This window comes from Eptatretus burgeri, chromosome 1, assembly GCF_056783735.1.
Source record: "Eptatretus burgeri isolate ZD-2024b chromosome 1, Ebu_testis_v1, whole genome shotgun sequence".
In the NCBI taxonomy this organism is placed as follows: domain Eukaryota; kingdom Metazoa; phylum Chordata; class Myxini; order Myxiniformes; family Myxinidae; genus Eptatretus; species Eptatretus burgeri.
In genome coordinates, this window is record NC_140961.1 from 74,036,627 (window position 1) to 74,064,126 (window position 27,500).

Here is a 27,500-nt window from a genome sequence, read left to right on the forward strand (position 1 = left end):
CAGGTCTTCAAAACAGCTGTTCACCACCATCTCTTATGGTCCAAGGTCCAACCACCACCATCTCTTATCTTCCCCCGTCCAAAACCATGAACTTTTCTACCTCCGTTAATGAACCCCAAACCCACCTCCTTCAAATTCCCTGCTTTCCTTCCTGAAAGTCCCTGCAGTGTCCATCTTTTTTACCCCATGAACCCCGCCCCATCCCTCTCCCTCCACAGATCTCCTCATTTCTCTGTCCCACACTGCTTTTTCCTTCCCTCACCCACCCCTCTTGTCTCCTGCTCCCCTTGTTGCACCTTCTGTGTTTGCTCATCTCCGAGCCACAACAGTGTATACAATATATATATATATATATATATATATATATATATATATATATATATATATATATATATATGATAGATTTCAGGGTGGAAAAATACAGGACTTTCGAAATGACGCATGAATGACAAAAGAGGCCTTTTGCCCAGCGCTGCGTATTGACACTGACAGGGTTCGGCTCGCCGGGCACATGTAACCTGCCGTTACTCGCGTGAAATCTGTGATAAAATTGACTTTTCAATGTAATTTTCAGCATTTAGACTTTCGAGTGGCAATTTCAACATTGTTACCCATAATTGTTCTGTTCCTGAATGCAAATCGGAATCACGGGAATATAGGAATATGAGAAATATACATTACCCCCTGTCTGTTTGTCTCTGTCTGTGAGCATAATATCTCAAAAAGTTAAGGGCGGATTCGCATGAAATTTGGTGGAAAGGTTGGGTGCGTAACAAGGCCAAATCGATTCGATTTTGATAAAGATCCAGATATTGGAACTTTTAAACTGATCATTCACAATTGAGAGATAAGGGGAAAAAATGATGTGCAGGACAGTATAGCACGATATCTCAAAACGGTGTGGACGGGATATGACAAAATTTGGTGGATGGGTTAGGTCGGTAACAAGAACAAAGTGATTAGATTAAGTTTATGGTCTACATGCGGATCCAATAATTTTTTTCAGCGATCCTTCACCATTGAGTGCAGATACGGACCAAAGGGTCATTTCATGTCAAATCATCAAAGAATCTGCCGTCATCTCTCAGATTTCTGTAAAACTTTGGGAACCAATTGGGACCCATGAAAAACGGCAAGAACTCAAATATTTTTGCTGACAGCCTCTTAATTAGTGAGATACAGACTAACGAACTTTGGACTAATTAGCACGACGTCGCTAATTCAAATGGCCATGTCTCTAAAAGTATAACACCTCGAGAGCTGGTTTTGGTGTCATTTTAAAGGTATTTTCATGCCCTATGAATTTGTCTGGGCAACATTTTCCTACCTCCAACCACAAAAAAGTTATCACAAATTATAAACTTCAATCGTGAATCCCCAAAAAATGTATCCTTCAAATTTCCTCAAATTTATCCCAGAGGTACCTTATGATGTCAAGAAGCTTCCACATAAATTTTGTGATGGGCACTCCAATAGTTACTGAGATATGAGCAATAATGTACATGTACGTATGGCATATAGGTTCGAAAATCAGCATTTGTAATGTATTATACAATCATTCTAACCTAGCCATGACAGGGAACACAGGGAACGACCATCAATTGCTTTGAAGTATCATATACTTTCATTTTCAACTGGGCCTGAGGGGAAGAAACAAGTGCTGCTGTTGCTGCATTGAAGAGGAAATTGAAAGCCGAAGTCAGGTTAGTGAACACTGTGTACGTGAACTCACTTATTGATTGTATAATACATTACAAATACTGATTTTCGAACCTATATGCCATACGTACATGTACATTATTGCTCATATCTCAGAAACTATTGGAGTTTCCAGAAACTATTGGAGTTAATCTTGCTTCCAAGAAAACTTCCAAATTTCAATTGTTCATACTCAACCAACCAAAAAGCATCTCTTATGATGGAACCAGTAATTTCACTCCCCCTTCCCTTAAAACCCATCCCACTTTTTTCCCCATGACCGACATCGCATCGAAAACAACCCCATGTTTAGTCCTATCATTGCAAGACAGCATGCACCTGCCATGCTAAGATAAATATTAAACAGATTCAATGACTGCATCTTAAGGGAATTTTTTCGAAAGTGGGAGAGGGGCAAGAGTTCGAGTCGATTGAGGCTTTAGATGCCATGAATATTCCTGTTTAGTCTTACAACTTTTTACCCTACATCGTGTTTGTTTAAGGTCAGGAGTCAATGTAAAATGTTGCCCTGGAGGGAACGCAGGTTGTACTTTTAAAAATAACTCGGGTAAGGTGTTTAGTCCTCCAGCTGTCTGTCATTGAGTGGGAAACATTCCATTATTTTTGAAGGCCCACACATTCACACGCACGTGAACATCTGTGTTATTCAGTGTCATACTTCCGAAAAGGTGCTATTTTTGACGACACACACACACACACACACACACTAGAGCTCAAAGGTTGGAGAGTCAACCTGCGGCTCCAGATAACATTGACCCAATATCTATGGACCCCATGGTTTGATTGGGATGAAATTGGCGTCGGCATGTTTTTGGATGCAAAATAATGTTGCCTGCAAAATGAAAGCAAAATCAGAGCAGGTGGTGTGTTTAATTGCTGTTCACAACTTTCTGCTTGTCCTGGACCTCATCAATTTGCCCTTGACTTGAAGCAGAACACGAAATAACTACCAAACAAAAATAACATGGTTCTTATGCACATTTATTCTGTCATATTCATTCATTACCCACAGTTCTTAATAGCTATACTTACAATGTAAACCTAGTCATCAAACTTGAACAGGATACCAGCACACAATGGCTTCTCTTTGAAAGGATACCAGGGGGGGTAATTTAACATCTATAAATGAATGGATATGGGACAGCTGTGTTGATGCTTTCTCCAAAGAATGCCATACGCCGATAATACTCCACCACTGCGTGAACACAAGAAAGCAAGTTGTTATCCACAATCCAAATGAGAGGTTGACAGATTTTATCGGTGCATTTTTAAGCAATGTGCATTTAACCACTTGCTTGTGCAGTCCGAGGATGTGAAGTCGGTAGTACCGTGATGACTGATGAAGCTGTGCTCACGAGCTTTCAGGTATCATTTATATTTCAGGTATTTTTGACTCGGCCTGTCATTCTTCTGACGTCGGCAAAATGAGTACCAGCTTGCTGGTATCCTGTGTCGGAGTGGCGACTCGTCCAGGGTTGAGCCCAATCGCCCAGGAGACTGCTTAGGCAGCATTACTGCTCTGCACAGAGTATGGTCCCAATGGATGGATGGATGGCTTGACTCAGACCATCATCCTTCCCAGATCGGCAAAATGAGTCCCGGTTTACCGGTAACAAGGGGCATTGCATCAACAGCACAGCCGTGCTCCCAGACAATGATGCAGCCAAGCAGGCCACCTGCAGCATCCAAATAAATAAATAACCCACAACTAAAACTATCTGCTCATGACAACTATTTTTTTTGGCCCCCCACCCTGACCTTTATTTCTCACCACCATTTCCTTCCCATTTCCCTTTCATTGATTGATTCCCTATCTCCATTGATTGCATGAATATTTGCATGTACACCAAGCACGTGATTGCAACATGAATTACACTGTCAGCAGAGTTCAATGGTGCTTAATTGGGGGTGAGACGGTGAGAGAATAGGAATATTCTTCTCCTTCTTCTTCTCCTCTGCGCCAATAATCCCAACAGTTAGGGGTCGGCCACGAGGATCTGCCTTCTCCATGACTTTCTGTCTCTCCACCTTCCTTTCTCAATCGCACGCTCTTCAAATATTTCTTTCCACGACCTTCCTCCACTTCCATCTCTGTCATCCTCAGATTGATCTTTTCCCTTTAATTCGTTCATTCCATGCTTTCTTTATTGGTTCGTCATCCTTCTTCACTATGTGTGCAAACCACCACAACCTCGTCTCTCCGATCCTTTCTGTGATATTTGCAACTCCGGCTCTCTTGCGTATCTCCTCATTCCTCAACCACCCTGTTCGTGATACTTCGAATCCACCGAAGTATTTTCATCTGTGTCCTCTTCACTTTTCCTCAAAATGCACGTTTCCCCACCACACTTTTTTTTTACCGGTCCAATCGAGGTCCTGTAGATGTTAACCTTCAATTCTCTCGTATCCTTCGATCACAGACTGCTCCACTAACCTGCTTCCATTTTGCCCATTCTGCCTTCACTCTCTCCTGGATTTCTGCTTCCGAACCTCCACCTTCCTTTCATGTTGCACCAAGGTATTTGAATTTGTCCACTTGTGTCAGATCTCCACCCAATATATCGACAATCTTGACCCTCTCGACACCAGTCTTACCACACACCATCACCTCTATCTTTCTGGCATTAACCTTCAATCCCTGCCTCGAAGCTCACTTGTCATTCCAGCACTCTTTTCTGCAGCTCTTCCTTGGACCCTGCTGTTATGACCAAGTCATCTACGAACAGGAGCCCCCACAGATCTCTCTGATGTCACCCAGCACATCCATCACTGTTACAAAAAGGAAGTGACTTGCTGCAGAATCCTGGTGTGGACCAACCTCCACTCTAAAATATTGTGAGTCCCCACTCATTGTCGTGACAATAGTGTTGGCTCCCACATACATTTTCATCACGATCAGAACAGTGTGTGTGCGCATGCGTGCATGCGTGCGTGCGTCCGAGCTGCATCTTTACAATTTCAGCTTTTGTCATCAAATTTTCAACAAAGCTTTATTATTACAAGAAAATGGAGAAGACAAATTAATGATTTTGTCAAAGGGTCAACGTCACATAAAATCAAACAAATTTTAAGAATTTGCATATTGGGTCACCAAATTGGCTCACCAATCAAAAGCTAAAAACCAAATGTTTTTTGCTTTTTTTTGGTCAAAAGGTCACGATTGCATAAAATATCAATATGTCAGTGACTCAATTGGCCCCAATCTGAGTGCAACCTGTGTTCTGTCAAGAAAGTCAAAGGTCAAGGTCACAAAATTGTCAATTTCTATCCGAATGACTTGAAATTTGAGCAGGATTTGCATATTGGGTCACTGAAACCTATTGTTTTTGAGGTCAGTAGGTCAAGGTCGCCAAAAATTGTCGATCCTTTTGTATTGTTTTTTTTTTTTAGTGGTTTTCATCATGTTTAGCATACGGAAGAAGAAGTCCGAATACAAAGCGGACGACGATGGGCTTTGCATTTTCAGATGCTTTCGACTTTATATCTTTGAATGGCCAGTGCAGTTTCTTACTTCCTTCCAGCATCTTCTCCTGAATCTATCTCATGATGAAAATCGCATCCACTTATCTCCTTCCTTGCATGAATTGGTACTGCATGTCATCAATCTTCATAATCTTCCTTCGCCTCAATGGGGAACCCGAACACAATTTTTTTTTCCTTCTGAAAACCATTGAAAATCATTAATCACCAAATTTGAAGGGGGAAAAAAATTGTCGATTTTCGATTTTCGCTCGTGACGTCGCACACAGAATCCACCTTGATCCAAATGGCGGCTTACATAGAGAAACGGTATATTTTGTGCTCGGATTCCGATATCGATTCCACCGTAATTGGCAACTCTGAAGAGTCTCAGTATGTTGAAAACGATCAGTGGGATTTCGAAGAAACTATTGGAGACAAAATTAGTGATGGAAAATTAGTGATGGAGCCGAATCGTTTTGAGCCTTATGTGAGCGATTCCGACAAAGATGGTGACAATGCCGGTCACGTGTTCACGACAGATTGGTAGGTTTTGTTTTTCCATTCAATTGACGGTTCATAAGGAATTTTGTATTGATTGATAAATCAGTGATATTACTCTGGCAGAAATACCTGTCATCACCAGACACAGACAGCCGACACTGCCCAGGCGTACTCGGACACTGCCGAATGCTTTGTCCCACTGTCGCAGGCTGACCAGGAATCCTGCACATTACAGGATTGTCCGGTTTCATACTTTTCCGGGACGCCATTTGTACCTGTGTTCATGCTGTGAAGGTGGGGGAGGGGTGTGGGATGGTGGTGGGTATTGTGGGGTTTATGGTGGAGGGGGCAGCAATGTAGTCGGTATAGAGGGGAGGAGGGGTGGACTCTGAAAGTTTTAGCTTCCGAGGTCAAATCCTCGGAGTAGTATATGATACATACTTTCTCTTCACTATAAATAGAGGGTGGTTCATTTGATTTGCAGAAATTGGTGTTGATAATTGATAATTATTTTCAGGTGTTCTTATGGTAAGTGCCGGGAAATGGCAAAAGGAAGAGAAAGTGCACGTGCTGGTAGCTGGGTATAGATGGTCTTACAGTTTCGAGCGACGGCCGTTTCATCCTCTCTCAATTGTGGTGGATAACCACAAGATCTAGCCATCTGTATTTCACAACAGTTTTCTGTAACATGTTCCAAGCACAAAAGTGAACATTTTGGTGGCCCGATCCACATTCGGGTATTTTGGACAAACCTCGTACAATTTCTGGCAAACTTTGGGTCTTCTGGCCATTGGTGTAGCGTGAAACCATCTCGGTTTGTATTACAACAACCACCAAGGACGCACCGACTCGCAGAGTGACCACTCCTTGGCTTTTTTCACAAGATCTTGGCTATTTGTTGTTCACCTTGGCATCTTGGTTTTCTATAGGTTTTCTATTATGATCGCTTTTCCGAAACCTTGTGAATTCTTGGTTTTTTTCATCGGCTCACCTTGGCATTTATGAAAATGAGGAGGGGGGTCACACTGCCGACTCGGCATATTGGTGGAAAATCGAAAATTATTCACCGTTCGAGTTAAATCGTACTGCGATGTAACCCGGTTACAGTACGGATATGGAGATCGACTTCTGTGTGTGACGTCATAGCGAAGAGTGAAGAAGAAGATTTCGACTTTTAATCACAAAATCACTTACTTTAGAAAGAGCAAATCAGAAAAGATGCATCCAGGCCCGTCACTAGGGGGGGCATTTGGGTGCAATGCCCCCCCATGGCGCATCTGGTGCCCCCCCCACTTGTACGCCACCCATTTATGCCCTGTTGCACCCTGTGAACAACTTAGTGTTCAAGGACGAGCGCCCACTGTGAACTCCTTGCTGTTTAAGAGTTCACCTGTGTGAACTAAAACCCTTATTCCAGATGTCCAGTGTGGTGAATAATAAGGCCTTCTTGGATAAACTGTTCTTTAATAATATCCTTCTTTGAATAACAGTCAAGAGACAAGTGTGCGCTTCCCAGCGCATCTCCAAAAGCAATTGGCAAGACGATACAGTCCAAGACCACAAGATAAAAGATAATAACGCAAGCACCAACGCCAGCAGCCAAGACCTCGTGTCGATTGTCAATGTTGTGGGTGGTTATATTTATATATATATATATATATATATATATATATATATATATATATATATATATATATATATATATATATATATATATATATATATATATATATATATATATATATATATATATATATATATATATCGTGGATCATTTAGTTTTAAGGAATAGCCAATCAGTGTGTTCGACATGGAGACCCTGTTGAGCAGGTTACCTGATTGGTTGTAAGTTAGGTATAAATGTAATATAGTCATAATATGATAATATGATTAAGGAAAAGACATAAATTTACATTATTAAAGATGAAGTGCACGTGCACCACGTGACCTTCACAACCCGTCAACCCTCCATCTTACAAAAGTAATTTTATAATAAAAATTAAAAATATGTGTTTGTAATCGTGCTTACATTTGAAATTATGCAGATAAAACCTGTTTTTGGTGCATGGATCATTTAATAAATAAAATCGTCAACCGTCAAATCTTGCGAGTCGCGAGATTAGTGACGCGAGTCGCGAGATTAGTGACGCGAGTCGCGAGATTAGTGACGCGAGTCGCGAGATTAGTGACGCGAGTCGCGAGATTAGTGACGCGAGTCGCGAGGGACGAATCACGGAGCACGAGCTTGCAGCAGGAGAAAAAGACGTGGATGATGGATATTCGAAAATGGCTCAGAAAATGAAAAAATGTAACTGAAGAAAATGAAGATGATGAAAGACATGTTGTGGGAGGAGTTGGAGGAGGAGGAGGAAAAGACGATCATGTCGATGAAATACCGACAGAAGCTGGCCAACCTGGCCAAGCCAGCAACGTCAGCCCTGCGGCTGGAGCCCCAGCGCAGGCAGCCGAGCTTCCACGCTCGGCGGCGGCCTCGGGATCGGGTGTGACTGTCAAGCCGCTTCCCGATGATCTTGGAAGTGAGAGACCGAATCAAGTTGTTCTACAGCGGTACCCTGGCCATCTGTTGCAGAACAAGAGTCGCTCGTTTGTGTCCTCGTGGTACCAGACTAATGAATGGTTGGAATACAGTGTGCAGACAGATGCAGCATTCTGCTATCCATGTAGGAAGTTTAACACTGCACGTGGCCCAGTGGACTCTACTTTCACAGTGCGAGGCGACCGGAATTGGAAACATGCCGTTGAGAAAGACAGGGGGTTTCACAAACACGCAACTTCAAAGGAACATTTAACTTGTGTTTTGAGTTGGAAGGAGAATGAGAGGCGCATCGATTGTGGTAAGGAGATTTCCACACTCCTCAATGCTGACCAGCTAAATAGAAACCGGTACTATGTGTCTGCTTTTATAGATGTTGTGGGATTTCTCACCGAAAATCAGATACCTTTTAGAGGGAGCCTTGATAATTTTGAAGATATGTCAGACGGGCACAGTGAGCTCTTCCTCTCGCTTTTAAACGACACACTCAAAAAAGACACTGAGCTCGCCAAAATAATAAAGCATATCCCACGAAACGCAGGCTATACTCGTCCGGAAATGCAGAATGAACTGATCTGCACATTGAGTAATGTTGTGACGGATACCATCGTGGAAGAAGTAGACACATCGTGGTTTACCATCAAGGTGGATGGGACGAGGGACCCCACTGAATGTGACAACATATCAATCATCATTCGCTTTGTATCCGCATCAAATGAAACAACAGAGCGTCTACTCACAATAGCTACAGCCGACGCTGGAGATGCAAAAACATTGATAGACCTAATAATTGTAGAGCTGACAAAAACGGGACTTGACACATCAAAAATATTAAGTCAGGTGTACGACGGGGCTTCGGTAATGGCTGGGAAGCACGGTGGGGTGCAAAAGTTGTTGCAAGAGATATTGGAAAGAGAAATCCCCGATGTGCACTGCTTAAATCACCAACTCCATCTGGTAGTTGTCCACGCACTGGCAGCAGAGAAAGCTGTCACTGATTTCCTCGAGGTTTGTTGTTGCCTGTACAAATTCTTCAGAAAGCCCACTGTTGCTGCACAGTGTAAAGGTGAGCGGTTAAAACGACTTCTTGATCAAAGGTGGATGGGACATTTAGCCACCGTGTCTCTGATCATAGGATCTTTTAAAGATATCACATCCTTACTGTCGGAGATTGATGCAGAGTGCGCCTACGGTGCAGAGATGAGGATGGAGGCTATTGGGCTTTCGCGGGAAGTCTCTGGGCCTCCCTTCATGTTCATTGCTATCTTTGTACAAAAACTGCTGATGTTGTTAGATGGCCCTAACAGACTCTTGCAGGCAGAGGACATGGACTTGCTAACGGGGTTGGAATTGGTGGCGAGTGCTTCAGAGTGCGTGAAGAAACTCCGCTCTGAGGATGAGTTCACTGATCTGTGGAACAAGGCCAACGATGCTTACACTTCCACACCTGCACCACCAAAACGGAGACGCACAATGCATAAGAACTTGGAACAGTTTGTAGTTTTGGAGACTACAGGACAAAACAATGACAATGACAATACGGAACTGCAGAGGGTTTTTACAGCGCAATTGACACTGTGCTTGGAGAGATCGCTCAGCGCTTCAGTGAGCGCAACACACAACTCGCCCATTCACTCGCTGCCTTGAAGCCCGAAAATGGCACGTTTTTGGATCCCCACTTGCTTCAGCACATCATGACATGAACAAAGTCAACCATCAGTGAAACAGAGTGTGTGGTTGCAAAGCAGTTTATTCGCTCACAGAGAGAAAAGCAGCCAAACGAGAGATGGACAACACAAAAACTCCTCTCAACATACCACAAAACGCTGGAAGCCATGCCAAGTGTAGTGACTGCTATGAGACTTGGACTAACATTTGGTGCTCCACTGCCATGTGTGAAAACTCATTCTCAACATTGAGGAATGTCTTCACTGACCATCGACGGTCCATGCGCCATGCACGCAAGGCACAACTGGTACGGCTGGCCTTCGAGAGAGACCTCACACGTAAATGCCTGAATGAATGGAAGGAGAAGGTCCTCACAAGATTCCACACCGAGACGAGTCGCCTGCAGCTCTTCTGACAGCGAGTATTGTGGTATAAAAACTATACAAGGAGTTCAGATTGTGTGTGTGTGACTGCTGGTGATGCGTGTGTGGTTGTGGTTGTGGTCAGCACCCGCCGTGGTCGGCTGCTTTGTACTTCTGATGTTTCAATTAAATGTTGTGTTTGGTGCTTTGCGTATCCCATATCTAGTGCTTTGTGCATAACCTTACCTCTGTGTAATTGACTGCTTTAAATGCGGACCTTGTGGTATCTTCAGGCCGGTCGTATTTGCTGTTGATAGTTTAACGTGATGATCGCAGGTCATAGCCGACTGTATCTTATTTCAAAGTGCACTGATTCTGGTGCCAACCTCCCCTGTTTAGTCATTGTATCTCTGGTATATTAATTTTCTAATGCCAATTCTTGACAACACCTTGTATAAGTACACCTGAATTGGTGCCAATTGTCTAATCATTGAATATTTGCATTGTGAATGTGCTAGTTTGTTGTGGCTCTCCTGCATTCGAATAATTTTAGGCCACAAACATTGGAACATATTAAATCTAGCTGAGATCAATTTGGTTAGTATGCGACGGCAACCTCAGTATAGATGTGTCAATGCTGCATGAATACAATAGTATACCGGGTTATCAAAAATATTAAATATAATAATTGTGCCCCCCCATCCAGTTCATATGCCCCCCTTAATGCTGAGCCCTGGCTACGGGCCTGGACGCATCATATCTATTTTGTAGGGCGTCAAAGGATAAATTAATGTCGAGGTGGTCTGAGCATTTGGGTTCCACCTTGATGTCCACAATACCCTCCAGTACCTTCATAGCATGCTCCATCAAGTTGATCCCTCTGCAATTTCCAGTCTAAGATGTCCCCCTTTCTGTCTTAAAAATTGGTGTTATTATGCTCTTCCTCCAATCATCTCGTCTCTTCTCCTCACTCCATGCTTTCCTCATCAACTCGATACCATTCACTTGCCTCCCTCAGTTCCTCGAGCCTTCATTAACTCAACCACAACTTCAGATGGTCAACAGGGTTTCCCTCCTTTCATTTTGTCAAGTGCTTTTCTGACACTCCTCCTCCTCTTGGACCTCCTTCACGGGTCTCTCAGTTTCCGGTGCCTCCATGTGTGTCTGCGTCTCTATCATTGGCCACATTTGGTCATCTTTCAAAGTACTCCTCCTTCCTTCTCTCGATTTCCTCTTCTCGAAGTAGTATCTCACCAGAATATTTTATGCACGCATGCTCCCTCCCCCCATCCCCACACCCACTTTCTCTCTTCCCAAGTCCTGCTTTCGCTTCTGCCTCACTCATATACTGGAGATAATTTTTTGACCTTCTGATGTTTCCAAATGATCATACCATGCTTGTGCTGCTTCCCATCTTGCCTTGCCGACTGCTTTCTTTGCCCCACCATTTATAGTCTTGTACCACTCTCTCGCTCGGTAGGGTGACCCAACTTGCATGCAGTACATGGCAGGATTCCTCTTCTCGGTTTCCAGGTTTATCAGGCACACTTTGTCCCCAACGACCCCCTGGCACATGGAATACTGTACAAGAAAAATTAATGGCATTAAACTTATGCCAACGGTACAATGATGTTCAATCGTGTTAGTTGTGGAGGGAGGGGCTGACGAGTGCGTTTTAAGAGTGCGTGCAGCCCTGGGATAGTGTCACAATGTGTGACGCAGGGGTTTCCGTTGAGAGCAGTGCATGAAAGATAAGCTTGTTGTGGTACTCCTGTTGCTTGACAATAAACTGGCTCAGCATATGAAACACTTTGTCAATCCAAAGGAATGTCACTTTGTACTTGGGTCTTCAAATCAGATGTGCAAATTCACCAGTAACAAAGCTGCCACAAGGTGCCCTGATCAATAAAGAGAAGATGACAACGGCAGCAAGGATGACTTTAAGAGTGCCAAAATAGACGTTTGTTTTGCATGTCTTAAACAAGGCAAGTAGAAAGCAAATTTGTTTGCACCGTTCAGCTGATTAGTTCCCGAGATGATGCATTGAAAAATAGTTAAATTTGCCTTGGATACAAACCGATTCTGATGAGAAATGCAAGTGGAACAGAATGCCACCGATGAAAACAGCTTTGACAATCGGCCGACCACAAAATTTCTACTTTATTATTTTTTTTTTTTTTTAAGTCATGCATACGCAGGGCACGATCGAAGCACCGCTTCTTCGTTGAGGTCTTCTTCCTTAATTTGAGCAGACTCCGTGACGTAATGATGAGAGCATCCGGTCCAAGTCTGGGAGGTCAGCGGTTCAAACCCCAGCCAAGTACTACCGGCGATTATGAAAATGGTACGTGCTGCTGCCTTGCTTGACATTCAGCATTTAAAAGGATAGATCACGAACAAACAACCATAGGGAGGAGGAAATGTTCTGCTAAGTGCGTTGAGAAAGGCTGCGCATTGAATTTGTTGTGGTGTCGCTGGTAACCAGAGTGCCCCGGGAAGTGACGGGACTTCCCCCAAGCGAAGTGGCTGAGTTTGTCTCGTCTCACAGTTACAGTCCCGTGTTATGTCTCATGCGTTTGTCTATATGCATGTGTGTGTGAGATGTGTGTGTGTGTGTTTGTGTGTGTGTGTGTGTGTGACAGCTTCACTGCAGGCCTTAGATCCTTCATAACAACAACAACAACAAAAAATAACAAAAGCCATTCAAATACGATGTCAGGAAATACCTTCGCTGAAACCATTATTGTGCTTTCGACATTTCCTTGCAATGAGTTACGTTAACAGATGTTATTTCAAAAATTTCATCAGTATTGATGTTTGGTGCAGCTCCATCTGACAGAGTTCTCAAGTGAGCAGATAAAATCCAAACAGACAAATAAATAAATAAATAAATAAATAAATAAAAACTTCAGACACCACCAAAACTTCCCTGTGGAAATACTCCTCATTAAAAAGGATTACAGCGAGTGTCAATAATTTAAAAGGTCAGATGTTTACGGCAACGTAAGGGGTTAACTCGGAACTGACTTCGACAAAAACTCATTTTCTGCAGTCAAAATATTGCATCTTAAATCGACCACAGAAGTGGGTATGAATAACCTGAATTCCACATGGACAAAGTGCGAGATAGGTCTGGCTATAAAATTGTCGTGGTGGAGTCAGGATAAAAGGACATGGAGCACCGAGAAGCATAATAACACATCTTAAATGGTTTCTCTGAAGATTATCCGACGTTCCAACACCTTGCAGGGCTGAAACCATCCCACACAGTTTGACATCCGGCGCACTAATCGTCTCGTCTTTGAACAGCTCACACATACTGCCAACAGCCTTGTGGGGAATCAGAAAACTTAATGCTTCTTTGGTGCAGCATATTCTTAATAACTGGTCAAAAGTGAAAAGGAGATGCAGCAACCAAACATTAACACCTTTACCACGTTTGCAAATACAAATGTGTCAAGAACTCAATTCAGATTATGCAAATCGAGATTACACTATCCCAACATGCTAGCATTTAAGGTAGCGCGCAATAATGATTTCATTGCACTAGAAAAAGTATCACACACTTTCTCAACTTTTGAAAAAAGTTCTGAAAGGACATTGACCTCCAAACATTGTGAGAAATCTCAACCGGTTCACCAATAAAGTAAAATATGGTACAACTAGAAAGGCACTCGGAAGAGCGCATACCTCCGCCACGCAATGCCTGATCCATGAGAACATATCGGGCCCAATAAATTTTTGAAATGTCATGCTATATATCGTTTTTGGCCCAACATCTCAATGGTGAAGAATCACTTCAAAAATTAAATAATTCTCATATCCAGATCTATATTTGGATCTTCACGAAAATCGAATCATTTCTTCCTTGTCACATACCCAACCTGTCCACCAAATTTCATCCGAATCCGTCCACAACTTTTTGAGATATCGTACCATATATTAGTTTAGCCCGATCTCTCAATGGTGAAGAATCACTTTAAAAATTATCATATCAGAATCTGGATTCAGATCTTCACCAAAATTGAATCAATTCTTCCTTGTCGCACACCCGTGTCCACCAAGTTTCGTCCGAATCCGACCACAACTTTTTGAGATATCGTACGATATCTATATATATCTATATCTATATCTATATCTATATCTATATCTATATCTATATCTATATCTATATCTATATCTATGCCTGGTGTTGGCTTAATGGTTAAGGTAGTGGGCTTGGGATCCTAGGGTCCTGAGTTCAAATCCCGCTCAGCTGTTGAATTAACACCAGGTGGGGTTGACTCTGCCTGTCATCCTTCCGAGGTCGGCAAAATGAGTGCCAGCATGCTGGTATACTGTGTCGGAGTGGCGACCCGTCCAGGATTGTTCCCAATAGCCAAGGAGACTGCTTCGGCGGCACCAACGCTCTGCACAGAGTATGGTCCTAATGGATGGATCTATATCTATATCTATCTCTATCTCTATCTCTATCTCTATCTCTATCTCTATCTCTATCTCTATCTCTATCTCTATCTCTATCTCTATCTCTATCTCTATCTCTATCTCTATCTCTATCTCTATCTCTATCTCTCTCTCTCTCTCTCTCTCTCTCTCTCTCTCTCTCTCTCTCTCTCTCTCACCCTCTCGCTGGTGAAGAATCACTTAAAAAATTCCAGTAGTCGGATCCGTAGCTGGTTCTTCACCAAAATCTAATCAATTTGTCCACCGTCACTCACGCAACCTGCCCCCCAAATTTCATCCGGATCCGCCCACAACTGTTTGAGATATCGTGCACACAAACAAACAAACATACAAACAAACAGACAGACAGACTGACTGATTGTCAGACAGGGGTGAAAACAACCTCTGTATGAAACACCTAAAAACTAGAATAGCACTCAGTAGAGCACAAAGTCCGGCCTTGCACATTCATTCTGAACAAAAATACCATTGTTAACTCGACACGCTACTGTTATAGCCCACTGCTATTTTGGCCCATATGCCTTATTAAGTCACATACGTTGCCATTATTTGTAGCTTTATTGATTATCGGAATATTTAATGACTGATCATCAACCACCAATAACAGAAAACAGAATTTTACGTGTGTGGGAAGTGATGGCAACTCCCCTGGTGTATGTCATTGTATATACTGCCACGTCTGTGTATGTCCTTTGTAGATGAGCATACATGGACATCGTAATCAAGATCAATTTAGTTCAGAATGCATTTCTGTCTCACAAATCTGGTTTTCCACATTTTTCCCACCTCCTGTTTACAAATTTTTTTTTTCCATTTTGTTATCTCCCGCGTTTCTGCATCACCTTCTTCAAAAGATAAACCACACAGGGGGCACCACAGAAGATTTGGGTGAGGAGTGCTCGAGCCTGCCCCATTGGAAAAGACAATCGCGGGACAATGTTATTTTATTTTTTTAGAATTGTTGTTTTTTTGGTCTTAAACTACAAAGCCACTTCCAGGAAGTACAGATGGCTCATTCCTATAAGCGATTCTAGCAAAGCAAGTTACATTTTCAAATGATTTCAGTTATCGGTAAGACTACGGCTTTGATTAAAAAAAAAAAAAAAAAATTCAATGCAAGTATACAGCTGAATTTTTCTTTCCATGAATAACACCAAATGGAATTTTTATGTTTGGGAGGAAATGGAAAAGGTACTTTTATGGCACAGAAAATCACTGGCACAAAATGCAGATTCAGCTATATTTGTTGTTTGTTTGGTAACTGGTACTGAAAAGTAGCTTTGCCACTGTAATCGGCAAACCAAATTTGAATTCATGTGTCAAAAACCTCAAAAGTTATTTGATTAATCGCTATCCAACAGACAAGCAGGTATAGTACCAACATGCAGGTTTTTTGAAAGATAAAGCAAAAAGCGATACAGGAGAAACAGTGCCGCAGCATTGTACACAGCAAAGCAGCTCACGACTGTCTATTCTTCTCCACTCCTCTCTCACTCTGCTTCACCACGCATACAAAGCCTGGTGTTGGCTTAACAGTTAGGGTGACGGCTTGGGATATCCGAGGGTCCTGAGTTCGAGCCCCGTTATCCACTGAATTAACACCATGGGGTTGACTCAGCCTGTCGTCCTTCTGAGGTCGGTGAAATGAGCACTGGTATACTGGTAATAGGGGCACTGCATCAGCGGCATAGCTGCGCCCCGAACCAATGATGCAACCAGCAGCCAAAAAGGCAGCGCACGATGGGAACCACGTATGCACGCTCCGAACAAGAACATTCATGAAAGCACCTCCCTCGACAAGGTACTTGTAATTACTAGATTGTTTGATAACCAGAAGCAGTTGGAAAGTGCATGTTAAAACGGGAGGATTCAAGATCCAGAATAACGAGAAACGTCACAAACTCTCACAATCTCTCCATCCGACTCGAAGTGTAACATAACAACTTGTCACCTTATTGACTCAACTTTTGGAATATACATCTTGCCTCAACAAACATGATAGTCACATGTAATAACAAATTTGTTCCTACTGAATCAAAAGTATATATTTGTGTTCAAGATGCACTAAACCAGCATACTGCCAAACAGTCACTCAAAGAATATGCGACACCATGACATGGAAGCAGAAGCGATCACTGCCACAAAATACATTTCACAAAGACCCTCAAACAGCAACGTCGACATGCTCAATTTTCGGAGATGCAAAGGAAATTCTGCTGATTGGCTCAATGTCTAAACAAAACACTACAAGCACAGGGGAATATTAAACATCCCATACAAAAATTCCAGCAGGGCATCAATGACAAACACCGAGGGAGGTTCACCAAAGGTGTATTTCTCCTTCAGCACAAGGAACCCACAGACCACCATTTGTGATTGCGGCTTTGAAAGCTGGATCACCCAATGTACAGCATGGATATGGCCAACAGTGACCGGAAACTGTTTCGACGTTGGAAGTCCCTCCTACATTGCTGCTGCAGATTCGCCAATGAAGAGGAAATAACTGAAGTAACTGAACCGCGACCGAAGGAGCAATCCGGAAACTTGTATTTTACCAACATGCAGTTCGATGCTCAAAAACGATATTGAAAAATAAAAAGCTGGTCCACATCTTTGAGAATGGCATCTAATTCCAAGAACATTTTGAAAGCCCATCACCTACCTGAACGAGAGAGATGTTCAGGTCAAAAAGTGTGATGGGGAATATGGAACAGGAAAAAAAAATGAAAGGAGACAGAAGGGGTGAAGGTTCAACATTCAGGTATTTTTGAATGGGTAATAGATGGATGGCCTCTTATCTCTTCTGACAAACACATGAAAAATGGAAGGAAGAAGGACTTAAAAACAAATCAAGAGCATAATCATACCGTGAAGTTCTCCTTAGATTCCGAGTTCTGATCCATGTAAATCCGTGCTCGAGTGAACCCCCGCATCTCCTCCCCAGCAACAAGCGCTCTGAAAACAAAATCATATTATACCATGAGTCACAGATTCACCGGGAGTGGCAAAGGATGCATACTAAAACAGGTGAAATTGCTATCTTATACAATCAACAGACCGTATAGTTCACCAAAATAATCATGTACGTGAGGAATTGATATGGAGATGACACAAGTACAAAAACACAAACGCAAACCCGCGCGCACACCACACACTTTTATAAATTGGGGCTTTCGCTTTCCAAGTTAAAAAATACTTTTTTTGGAAAGATGATTATTTTGGTCCACAAGTTTTATTCAGATGTAATGCAATGTGGAGTTGTAATGTGCTATGTTCTCAACACAGCCCCCCTCCTACGCTTTCCCCCACATTCACCTGGTTATCAACCATATCTTTCCAAGGTAATGGATGTATCATCAATAGCCCGACTAGAAATATATATCTTCTTCTTCTTCTTTCGGCTGCTACCGTAAGGGGTCGCCACAGCGGATCATCTGTTATGATCCGCATACTGATTTGGCACAGGTTTTACGCCGGATGCCCTTCCTGACGCAACCCTGATCGCCTCTTACGACACAGGGATAAGGATTGGGTTTCTCCATGATTCCGGGCTGCCCGACACCCTCTCATAGCGCAGCCCAGCACAGAGCTCCCGTCCTCAAGCGATCCTCCAACCCAAGCCTCGGAGTAGCCGGATTACAGGCGCATGCCACTACACCCGGTATATCTATATATACATATATATATATATATATATATATATATATATATATATATATATATGTATATATCTATATATACATATATATATATATATATATATATATATATATATATATATATATATGTATATATATAAGGGCATATGTTGAAGTCCGATCATGGTTTTATATTGGCTTGTTTTGTACATCACTGCACTCACTTACACATCTTACAGTGATGTGTAAGATACTTACACTGAGTGGTAGAGTCATCACCACGATGACTGCGTGTCATGTAATTTGTCGATGGTATATGAGTTTTCATTCCATATGAAAACTCATTCTACATTCATTCCAATGAATGAACTCTAACAGCCATTCCTTCCACATTAGTCGATGGTATATGAGTTGTCTTACAGTTGTTCATTATCTTTACTTTTGATGAAGTGATTCATGAATTCCATCTTTGCTTGATCACTTTCCAACTCACCAATGAACCTCCACTTATGCCCCGAGGATTGTGTTTCCCTTTTGGTACAATAGCCGGCTTAGAGATTGTTGTGCCCTCTCACACATACGTGTCCAGGCCACGGCGACTTCATCCTTCACCCCACAGTCATCATGAAAGTTCACACACGCGTAAGTCGTCACATGTCTAAGTCGTCACTTTTTTCTCGATCCCGATGGTGACGACTTACGCCTAGTCTACTGTATATATATATATATATATATATATATATATATATATATATATATATATATATATATATATATATATATATATATATATATATATATACATATATATATATATACATATATATATATATATACATATATATATATATACATATATATATATATATACATATATATATATATACATATATATATATATATACATATATATATACATATATATATATATACATATATATATATATATACATATACATATACATATAGAATGTATGTTCACCAGAAGCCTGGTGTTGGCGGAGTGGTTAGGGTTGCGGCTTGGGATCCTAGGGTCCTGAGTTCAAGTCCCGTTGGCCGCTTGAATTAATACACACCAGGAGGTTGACTCAGCCTGTCATCCTTCCGAGGTCGGCGAAGTGAGTACCAGTGTACTGGGCCCGGTGCATGCTCCAGTTAGAATAGGTGTACCATATCACTGGTCGTAAGAGGCGATCAGGGTTGCGTCAGGAAGGGCATCCGGCGTAAAACCTGTGCCAAATCATGATGCGGATCATAACGGATGATCCGCTGTGGCGACCCCTAACGGGAGCAGCCGAAAGAAGAAGATACATATATATATATATATATATATATACATATATATACATATACATATATATACATATACATATATATACATATACATATATATATACATATACATATATATATATATATATATAAATATATATACACCGCGCGTAGTGGCGTGCCCCTGCAATCCGGCTACTCGGAGGCTTGGGTTGGAGGATCGCTTGAGGACGGAAGCTCTGTACTGGGCCGCGCTATGAGAAGGTGTCGGGCAGCCTGGAATCATGGTGAACCCCAATCCTTATCCCTGTGTCGTAAGAGGTGACCAGGGTTGCGTCAGGAAGGGCATCCAGCATAAAACCTATGCCAAATCAGTATGCGGATCATAACGGATGATCCGCTGTGGCGACCCCTAACGGGAGCAGCCGAAAGACGAACAACATACATATACATACATATATATATATATATATATATATATATATATATATATATATATATATATATATATATATATATATATATTGTTGTGGTTACCAGATTCGCAAACCACCATTCAGGTCCCTTAGGTGAGGTATCTCGGCAAGTATATGTGTAGTTAGGCCCAAACCCGTTGTCTAGTAGGAATACATGTCATTTATGCGAGCTGCGACTCTTCAGGATAGCCGTTTTTCTTTTACTATCTTTATTTTGGACCAACCGCCATGATTACCACCACAACCACAACATCAACCACCAACCACAACACCGCTTCACCACAACCGCCACGACCTTCACGTCACACCTCGCAACCGTAGCATCGCCACCGTTCTTGCCCCGCTGTGGGTACCGGTGTTGGACTCGTGCAGGGCGCACGTTGAACAGCGTGTACAAAATCACGGATTTTGTGCTTCAAAAACGGATCAAAAACGACACACGCCCACTTTTTGCCGTCCAATCGGTGAGCGAGGGGCGATTTGGCCCCGCCTCCAGAACGATCGATATATGCAAATTTGTGGATCAAAAAGCCTTCACGCCCACTTTTTCTCGGGCCAATGGGGAGCGAGGTGAAAGGTCAAAGGGAGGGGGTCAAAGGCGAAGCTACGGGGGGGATAAAAGGACCGTGTTCGTCAGTCAGAGAGTGTGGAAGTCTGGAGCCCGAAGCCTGCAGTAGCTGGAGAAGCTGAAGAGAGTCGAACGAGGAGAGCCCAAAGAAGAGTCCAGGGTGGAGAGTCCAGAGGCGGAGAGGCGGCAGCGGCGAAGGCAGACGAGGGGGTGCTCGCGACGGTGCCGGGAGCTGCACGCCCGAGGAAGGCCGGCAGCGCGACCTGGCCGAGGTGGAGACGCACACCAGGGATAATAAAGATCCTCTATACCCCGAGCATCAGCAACCCCCTCCTGTTTCCCCCCGCGCTGAGATAGTGCGACCAAGGGGGCCCCCTTTCCCACCCCCTGCCAGGCACTGTCCGCGAGGCCCGCGGAGTGAGGCGCCATCGCCGCTCCGCGTCTCATCACCAGACGGGTAGGCGCGACCCGGTCTCGGCCTCAGGCCCGCCTCATTCTTGAGGGTATTCTTTCCTTGGTTTTGGGTATGTGTTGTCGGCGCCGTCTGTGAAGTAGAATTGTATAAGTGTTGCCGTGTGCTCGGTAGTCGGTATTAGCTCTGCACTGTGTTTTCACTTTTATATTTGCTTTTTGTGTAAATGGAATTGTGTTTTCTTTTTTTTGTGTGCATTTGGTGGAATTGTATTTGTGTGCTTCCCGTGTGCCGCGAATAAATGTGCTTTATTGCTGAACTGTTCTCCCGCTTCGCTTCGTCTTTTTCTCCCATTGAATCCTCATCTTGCTTCACGTAAAGGGTTGGTAGTGGGCTGAATACGCCCGATAATCAATCGAACCGTCGAGGTCGACGATAACACCGCTCGGTTATTCTGATAGTACGGAACGGGTCGCTTAAGTGGCCCGTGTCCGAAGTCGACCTGCGGCGAGGTGCGATCGCCCGGTCTACCCTCCGCGTGGGTACTTAGGTAGGTCGAATTTGGCGGGCAACCCTATCCCACGCGGGGGCTGATTGGCTCGATCGCGGTGAGACCGAAAGGTCCACCCGTGACTGGTTCCCGGCGTTAGTCCGAGAGGGTCACGACTGGATTGTCCGTCCGGTGGGCGACGTGCCGCGATTCGAGTTACGTGGCCGTCAGCACGCCGGCGGGCGCGAAGACCGCAACACTGGTGTCAGGTCGTGCGATACAAATCCATCGCCCTCCTCGCGGCACTGGTATCGGAGAACAGGAAAACGGGCTCTCCTGTCTCCGGCTAAATTCACGGGAATCGGTCTAGGGGTGAGAGAAGCGACCCCCGATTCCCTCCAAATTACGAGCGAGCAAATTAACCCTTCACGAGAAGCAAGATGGCGTCTCAAGGCGAGCGGGAGCCGGGGGTATTAGAAATGTATATGTGTAGTAATGTAGAATCCATGGTCCAGGATGGAATCCCCGTGCAGGAAATGTTGATTGTGCAGGAACACGGACTCGCCCAACTGAACCCAGAGCCCGAGGTGGGTGCGGCAGCGGCCGCGGTGTATGACACCTCCCCCCCCCCCCTCCACCAAGACCCTTCCCCAACCCCTGCCGAAACGGCTCACTCAAGCGCACCCGACGTGGCCCAGCTATGCGCCATGCTGGCGGCAATGACAAATGAAATAAAAAACGAAATGAAAGACATGAACAAACAAATAAACGAAAAGATGGATACATTCACAAACGAAATAAAACGCATGAAAACTAAAATGGAAACAAACATGAAGGAAGAAACGAGAAAGCTACGGGGTGAGACGCAGAACATGGGCCGATGCCTGCAGGCGGGCATGAAGGCCGTGAGCAGGGAACTTAAAATGGCGACTTCACGTGTCGGAACAAACGAGCTGGAAGGGGGTGCAACGGCTGACAGGCCCGCGGTGGAGGCGGGTAAGAAAATAATTCGGGAGACAAGAGACGAGGTGAAAGTAATTGGGAGGGAGAGAAAAGAACAATTAATACGGAAAGCAAGGATGAGGTACGCGGAGATCGTGAAAGAGCAAGGAGTGAAAAACAGGGAAGGACGGGAGCGACTTAAAGAGAAAGCAAGGTTGACCTACATAAAGATAAGGGAAAGACGCCAGAAAGAAGCAGAGACCAATAAACACGATGAAGACGGGGTAAGTGACGCGCACACACACACGGAGGTAGTGGAGGACAATGGGGGTGAGCTCGCGGAGCGTGTTGGGACCCGGTGCGAGCAGCTGGATGACCTCCTCCAGGAACAAGGGGAGGGAGTATGCCCCCTTGAGGCGAGTCACGACCAGGTGAGTTCGGTCGTGTTTTGCGAGGTTGAGGGGACGAGTGCTGTGGACGGGTGCACGGAGAGCTTGGGGGATGTAGAGGCCCCGGAGACCCTTGTGGGGACACAAATCCCCAGTGTGGTTGTCCCTGTGTGTGTGGTGCAAGGTGTGAGTGCGTCCCCGTGTGTGGAAGCGACCCCGTGTGTGAGTGGTGTGGTGGCGATGGTGCCGGAGTGCGTGCTTCCCAGCACGCCGTGTGTGGATGAGGCACCGTGTGTGAGTGAGGCCGTGTGTGTGGATGAAACGGCCAGTGTGGATGAGGCACCGCGGTTGAGTGCCCCCGCGTGTGTGAGTGAGGGACGGTGTGTGGATGAGGCACCGCGGTTGAGTGCCCCCGCGTGTGTGAGTGAGGCATGGTGTGTGGATGAGGAGCCGCGAGTGAATGGAGCACCACGTGTGAGTGGTATGGGTTATGCAAGGGAGACCGTGTGTGTGAGAGAGCGGTATGTGAGGGAGATGTCGGTCGGCATGCGGGAGCACGCAGCCGCGTCTCCCGGTGTGAATGTGATGGAGTGGACTGTGTGCGTCGTAACACGCAGGTGTGCGTGGGTTGAATGGCGACGACGACGGCGACATGGGAGGAGAGAAAGCCGAGTAGCGGCTGTAGCTATTTCGGGGACCGTGCCGGGTTCACCCAGCAGTGAGCACGCGGTTCGTGCTGTGCAACGCACGAGACCACCACGTGCTCACTTGCGAGAGTGAAGTCCCGGTCCGGAAACGCACGCGGTGGATTTGCCGATCCCGCGGACGGACAAAGTTTAGGCAGGTAAACGGATTTGGACCGGACGGGTTCTCCACGCGATCGTGTGTGTTAAGCTCCAACGGGCAAAGCACATGTGTTCCCGTGGGGAACCCCTCGAGACGTGGGGCTTGTTTTTTTTCTGCGCACGGTGACGTCATGGCTGCACGTGGGGTTGGAATCCGGCAGGAGGGGTATCTCTGCCGGATGGTAGCGTCCAAGGAGGGACGAGGAACACGTGCAGCTGCATGACGTCACGGGCAGGTGTAAAGTGCGCGAGCTCTGAGTTGCCGCGCAGGTGCTGCGCATGGAAAAAGAAAAAAAAAAACAGTAAGCCTCACTTTCGGGTGCACAGGATTCCTGGGCAAGGGGTGAAAGACCCCCTTCCCCGGGGCACAGGATGGAAACGAGTTAGGAGGAAGGGTTAGCTTAGTTAGACCGACTTCATGGGGCAGGGGTAAGTCCTCATGGAGTCCGTGGAATGGATTAGTTAGAGGGATTGTAGCCAGATTTAGGTTGGGAAATTGATTAATGAGATGATTTGGAGACAGAGACAGACTTTGGATGTGTAGTGGGGACGTAGCTTAGCTACGTAGTGTTAAAAGGAACGTGCTGTAGTTTAAGGGACGACGTGGGAGCACGAGTTAGTTAGGGGAGGTAGTTAGAAGGATGGCAGAGTTCAGCGGTGTGTGTGTTGAAGAGTTGTTGGTGAGTTGTGAGGTGAGTACTTGGTGAGTGAGTGAGGCCAGCGGGTCTGTGTGTATGGAGCGAATGGGGAATGCATGGTGCGATGAGTGATTGGGGGGAGGAGTGACTCCCGCCCAAGGGACCCCGGGGTCAGAGTAAAGTGAGTTAGCTGGGTTAGTCAAATTGAAAAATGGAGGTCGTTTTGCTGTCGGTGGGAAAGTAGGCTCGAGACCCATTTGGAGGGGTGCAGGAGCCCTGTTGACGGGCTTGGGAGCGTGGCTGCGAAAGGTGAGTATCGCTGAGTGGGTACCCTGGGCACCAGGCTAGTCGGCCGCGGTAGGCCATGGGCCCATGGGGGGCCGGGATAGAGTAGTGGGCACGGGTGCGCCTGCTTGGTGCGGGGGCCCGGGGCGCCATTAGCCACATGGGCAGTGTTGTGGGCACGGGTGACCCTCGGAAAGGGGCCCGGGAGGCCGGCCTGCCACGTGTGCGTTTCAGGGGAGGTGCCATGGGGGGCACTCCCCGGTGTTAGGGAGCTGGTAGGCTCGGAGGCAGTGTAGTGCCCGGGGGTGCCATAGCGGGAGATTCGGCAGAGGGTTGTGCCTGCCAGAGAGAGCCACGTGTCCCAGCCAGGAGACCGTGTGAGGGCACGGAGAGAAAATTGGGGGGCGAGGCCCGAAATTGTGAGGACACCAACACAGGCGACGGGAATCTGGGTTGTTAGAACCAATAGTTTAAGCGAGAGGCGCTTGTTGAAAGCCCCGGGGTAGTTTAACAGTTAAATGGATAGGGTAGATTAGGAAGTGTACCCCTCCGCACCATCCATCCCCTCGCTGTCGTTGTGGGCCGCTGGACCCACTTGGTGTTAAGATCTCCGAACTCTGGGGAGGCAATCCTGAGGCTTCGTTGGGCCTCGACACAGGACGTTAGCTCTCCCTTATTCCCCTCCGGGAAGGGAACGTAGGGGTTGGGAGTAGGCTAGGTGACAGAATAGGTTAGCCGAACAAGGACGATAAAGGGGGTTAGGGGACGATTTATAGTGGGGGAGTAAAAATAAAAACAACAAAAAAATAAGTTGGGGCTAAATTGGGGTTTGACAAATTAAGGGAGTGGGTATGTACAGTGACAGGCAAAGGCGATAGGTTGGGAGGGAGACGGGTAGGTAGGTCCGAGCCCGCCTTCCAAGTGGCCAGCACCACCGCACTCCCTCCACCAACTTCCACTGACGGTAAAAGCTGGCCAGCTTCATCTGCTGGCTGTGTTACTGCAAGGCCTGTGCCGGCCAGTTCATCTGCTGGCTGTTTTTCTTCGAGGCCTGTGCCGGCCTGGTTCTGCGGGCTGAGTTTGCCTGCAGCGGCCTTCTTCTGCGGGCTGTGTTTGCCTGCTGCCTTTGCAATGCCATGCCCACTGCCCCTGTTCACCAGCCCCCGTTCAATTTTTGCTTTGCCCCCCCTGTTCATTTCCATGTGCGCCAGGATCAAGGCAACAGTTTGCAAGCTGCAAGAACTGCCCTGTTGGCAGCTACAACACGGGCCTGCAGTGGCGGCCCGTGCACCGTGTTTGTGTCCATGCATCCATTCGTTGTGCTCATTGCGTGTACCACTTGAGCTGGCACGGAGACTGCGTTTGTGCAGCCCATGCACCGTTGTGGTTCACTGCATTCAGTTCAAACCGTTCATGCATCCATTCGTTGTGCTCATTGCGTGTGCCACATGAGCTGGCACGGAGACTGCGTTTGTGCAGCCCAAGCACCGTTGTGGTTCACTGAGTTCAGTTCAAAAGGGAAGGCCTTGGACTGCGTGTGAGCAGCCAGCCACGTTCCCTGTCACCTGCATTGTTTTGAGCCAGAGACTGCATGTGGGCAGCCTGGCTCCCTGCTAACTGCTTTTCTTTTGCAGAGTTCAGTGATCCTGGGCCATGGTTTAGTGTAAGATTTGTAAGTTAAGGTTAAGATGTACTGTAAATATGAGTGCGCCCCCCGGCATGTCTGTCTAGCGCCGGCAATTTTATTTAAGTCGTCCGTATGAGTGAGTTTGTTTAGATAGTTACGCAGCCCTCAGGTTATTTATTTTGGGGACATGAATACCATGAATGTCGCACTCAGGGATCCGTAGGTAAAATGTACTAGGGGAAAACTACACATGATGGCACACGAAAATTTGACGACTCGGGACGAGTCTGTAAAAAGGGGAGGGGGTGGTGTTGTGGTTACCAGATTCGCAAACCACCATTCAGGTCCCTTAGGTGAGGTATCTCGGCAAGTATATGTGTAGTTAGGCCCAAACCCGTTGTCTAGTGGGAATACATGTCATTTATGCGAGCTGCGACTCTTCAGGATAGCCGTTTTTCTTTTACTATCTTTATTTTGGACCAACCGCCATGATTACCACCACAACCACAACATCAACCACCAACCACAACACCGCTTCACCACAACCGCCACGACCTTCACGTCACACCTCGCAACCGTAGCATCGCCACCGTTCTTGCCCCGCTGTGGGTACCGGTGTTGGACTCGTGCAGGGCGCACGTTGAACAGCGTGTACAAAATCACGGATTTTGTGCTTCAAAAACGGATCAAAAACGACACACGCCCACTTTTTGCCGTCCAATCGGTGAGCGAGGGGCGATTTGGCCCCGCCTCCAGAACGATCGATATATGCAAATTTGTGGATCAAAAAGCCTTCATGCCCACTTTTTCTCGGGCCAATGGGGAGCGAGGTGAAAGGTCAAAGGGAGGGGGTCAAAGGCGAAGCTACGGGGGGATAAAAGGACCGTGTTCGTCAGTCAGAGAGTGTGGAAGTCTGGAGCCCGAAGCCTGCAGTAGCTGGAGAAGCTGAAGAGAGTCGAACGAGGAGAGCCCAAAGAAGAGTCCAGGGTGGAGAGTCCAGAGGCGGAGAGGCGGCAGCGGCGAAGGCAGACGAGGGGGTGCTCGCAACGGTGCCGGGAGCTGCACGCCCGAGGAAGGCCGGCAGCGCGACCTGGCCGAGGTGGAGACGCACACCAGGGATAATAAAGATCCTCTATACCCCGAGCATCAGCAACCCCCTCCTGTTTCCCCCCGCGCTGAGATAGTGCG

General features: G+C 45.7%; 1 protein-coding gene across 6 annotated transcripts in view; it reads right to left on the reverse strand.

Annotated features, from left to right (window-relative positions):
* The window catches only part of INPP5A (inositol polyphosphate-5-phosphatase A), a 215,471-nt gene that overhangs the window by 126,586 nt on the left and 61,385 nt on the right, over window positions 1-27,500 (reverse strand). For all 6 annotated transcript variants that reach the window (XM_085888374.1, XM_085888406.1, XM_085888389.1 and 3 more), the window contains exon 4: window positions 17,598-17,685. In XM_085888374.1, the coding sequence (XP_085744500.1) occupies window positions 17,598-17,685 (88 nt within the window). The remainder of the gene's footprint in view (window positions 1-17,597; window positions 17,686-27,500) is intronic.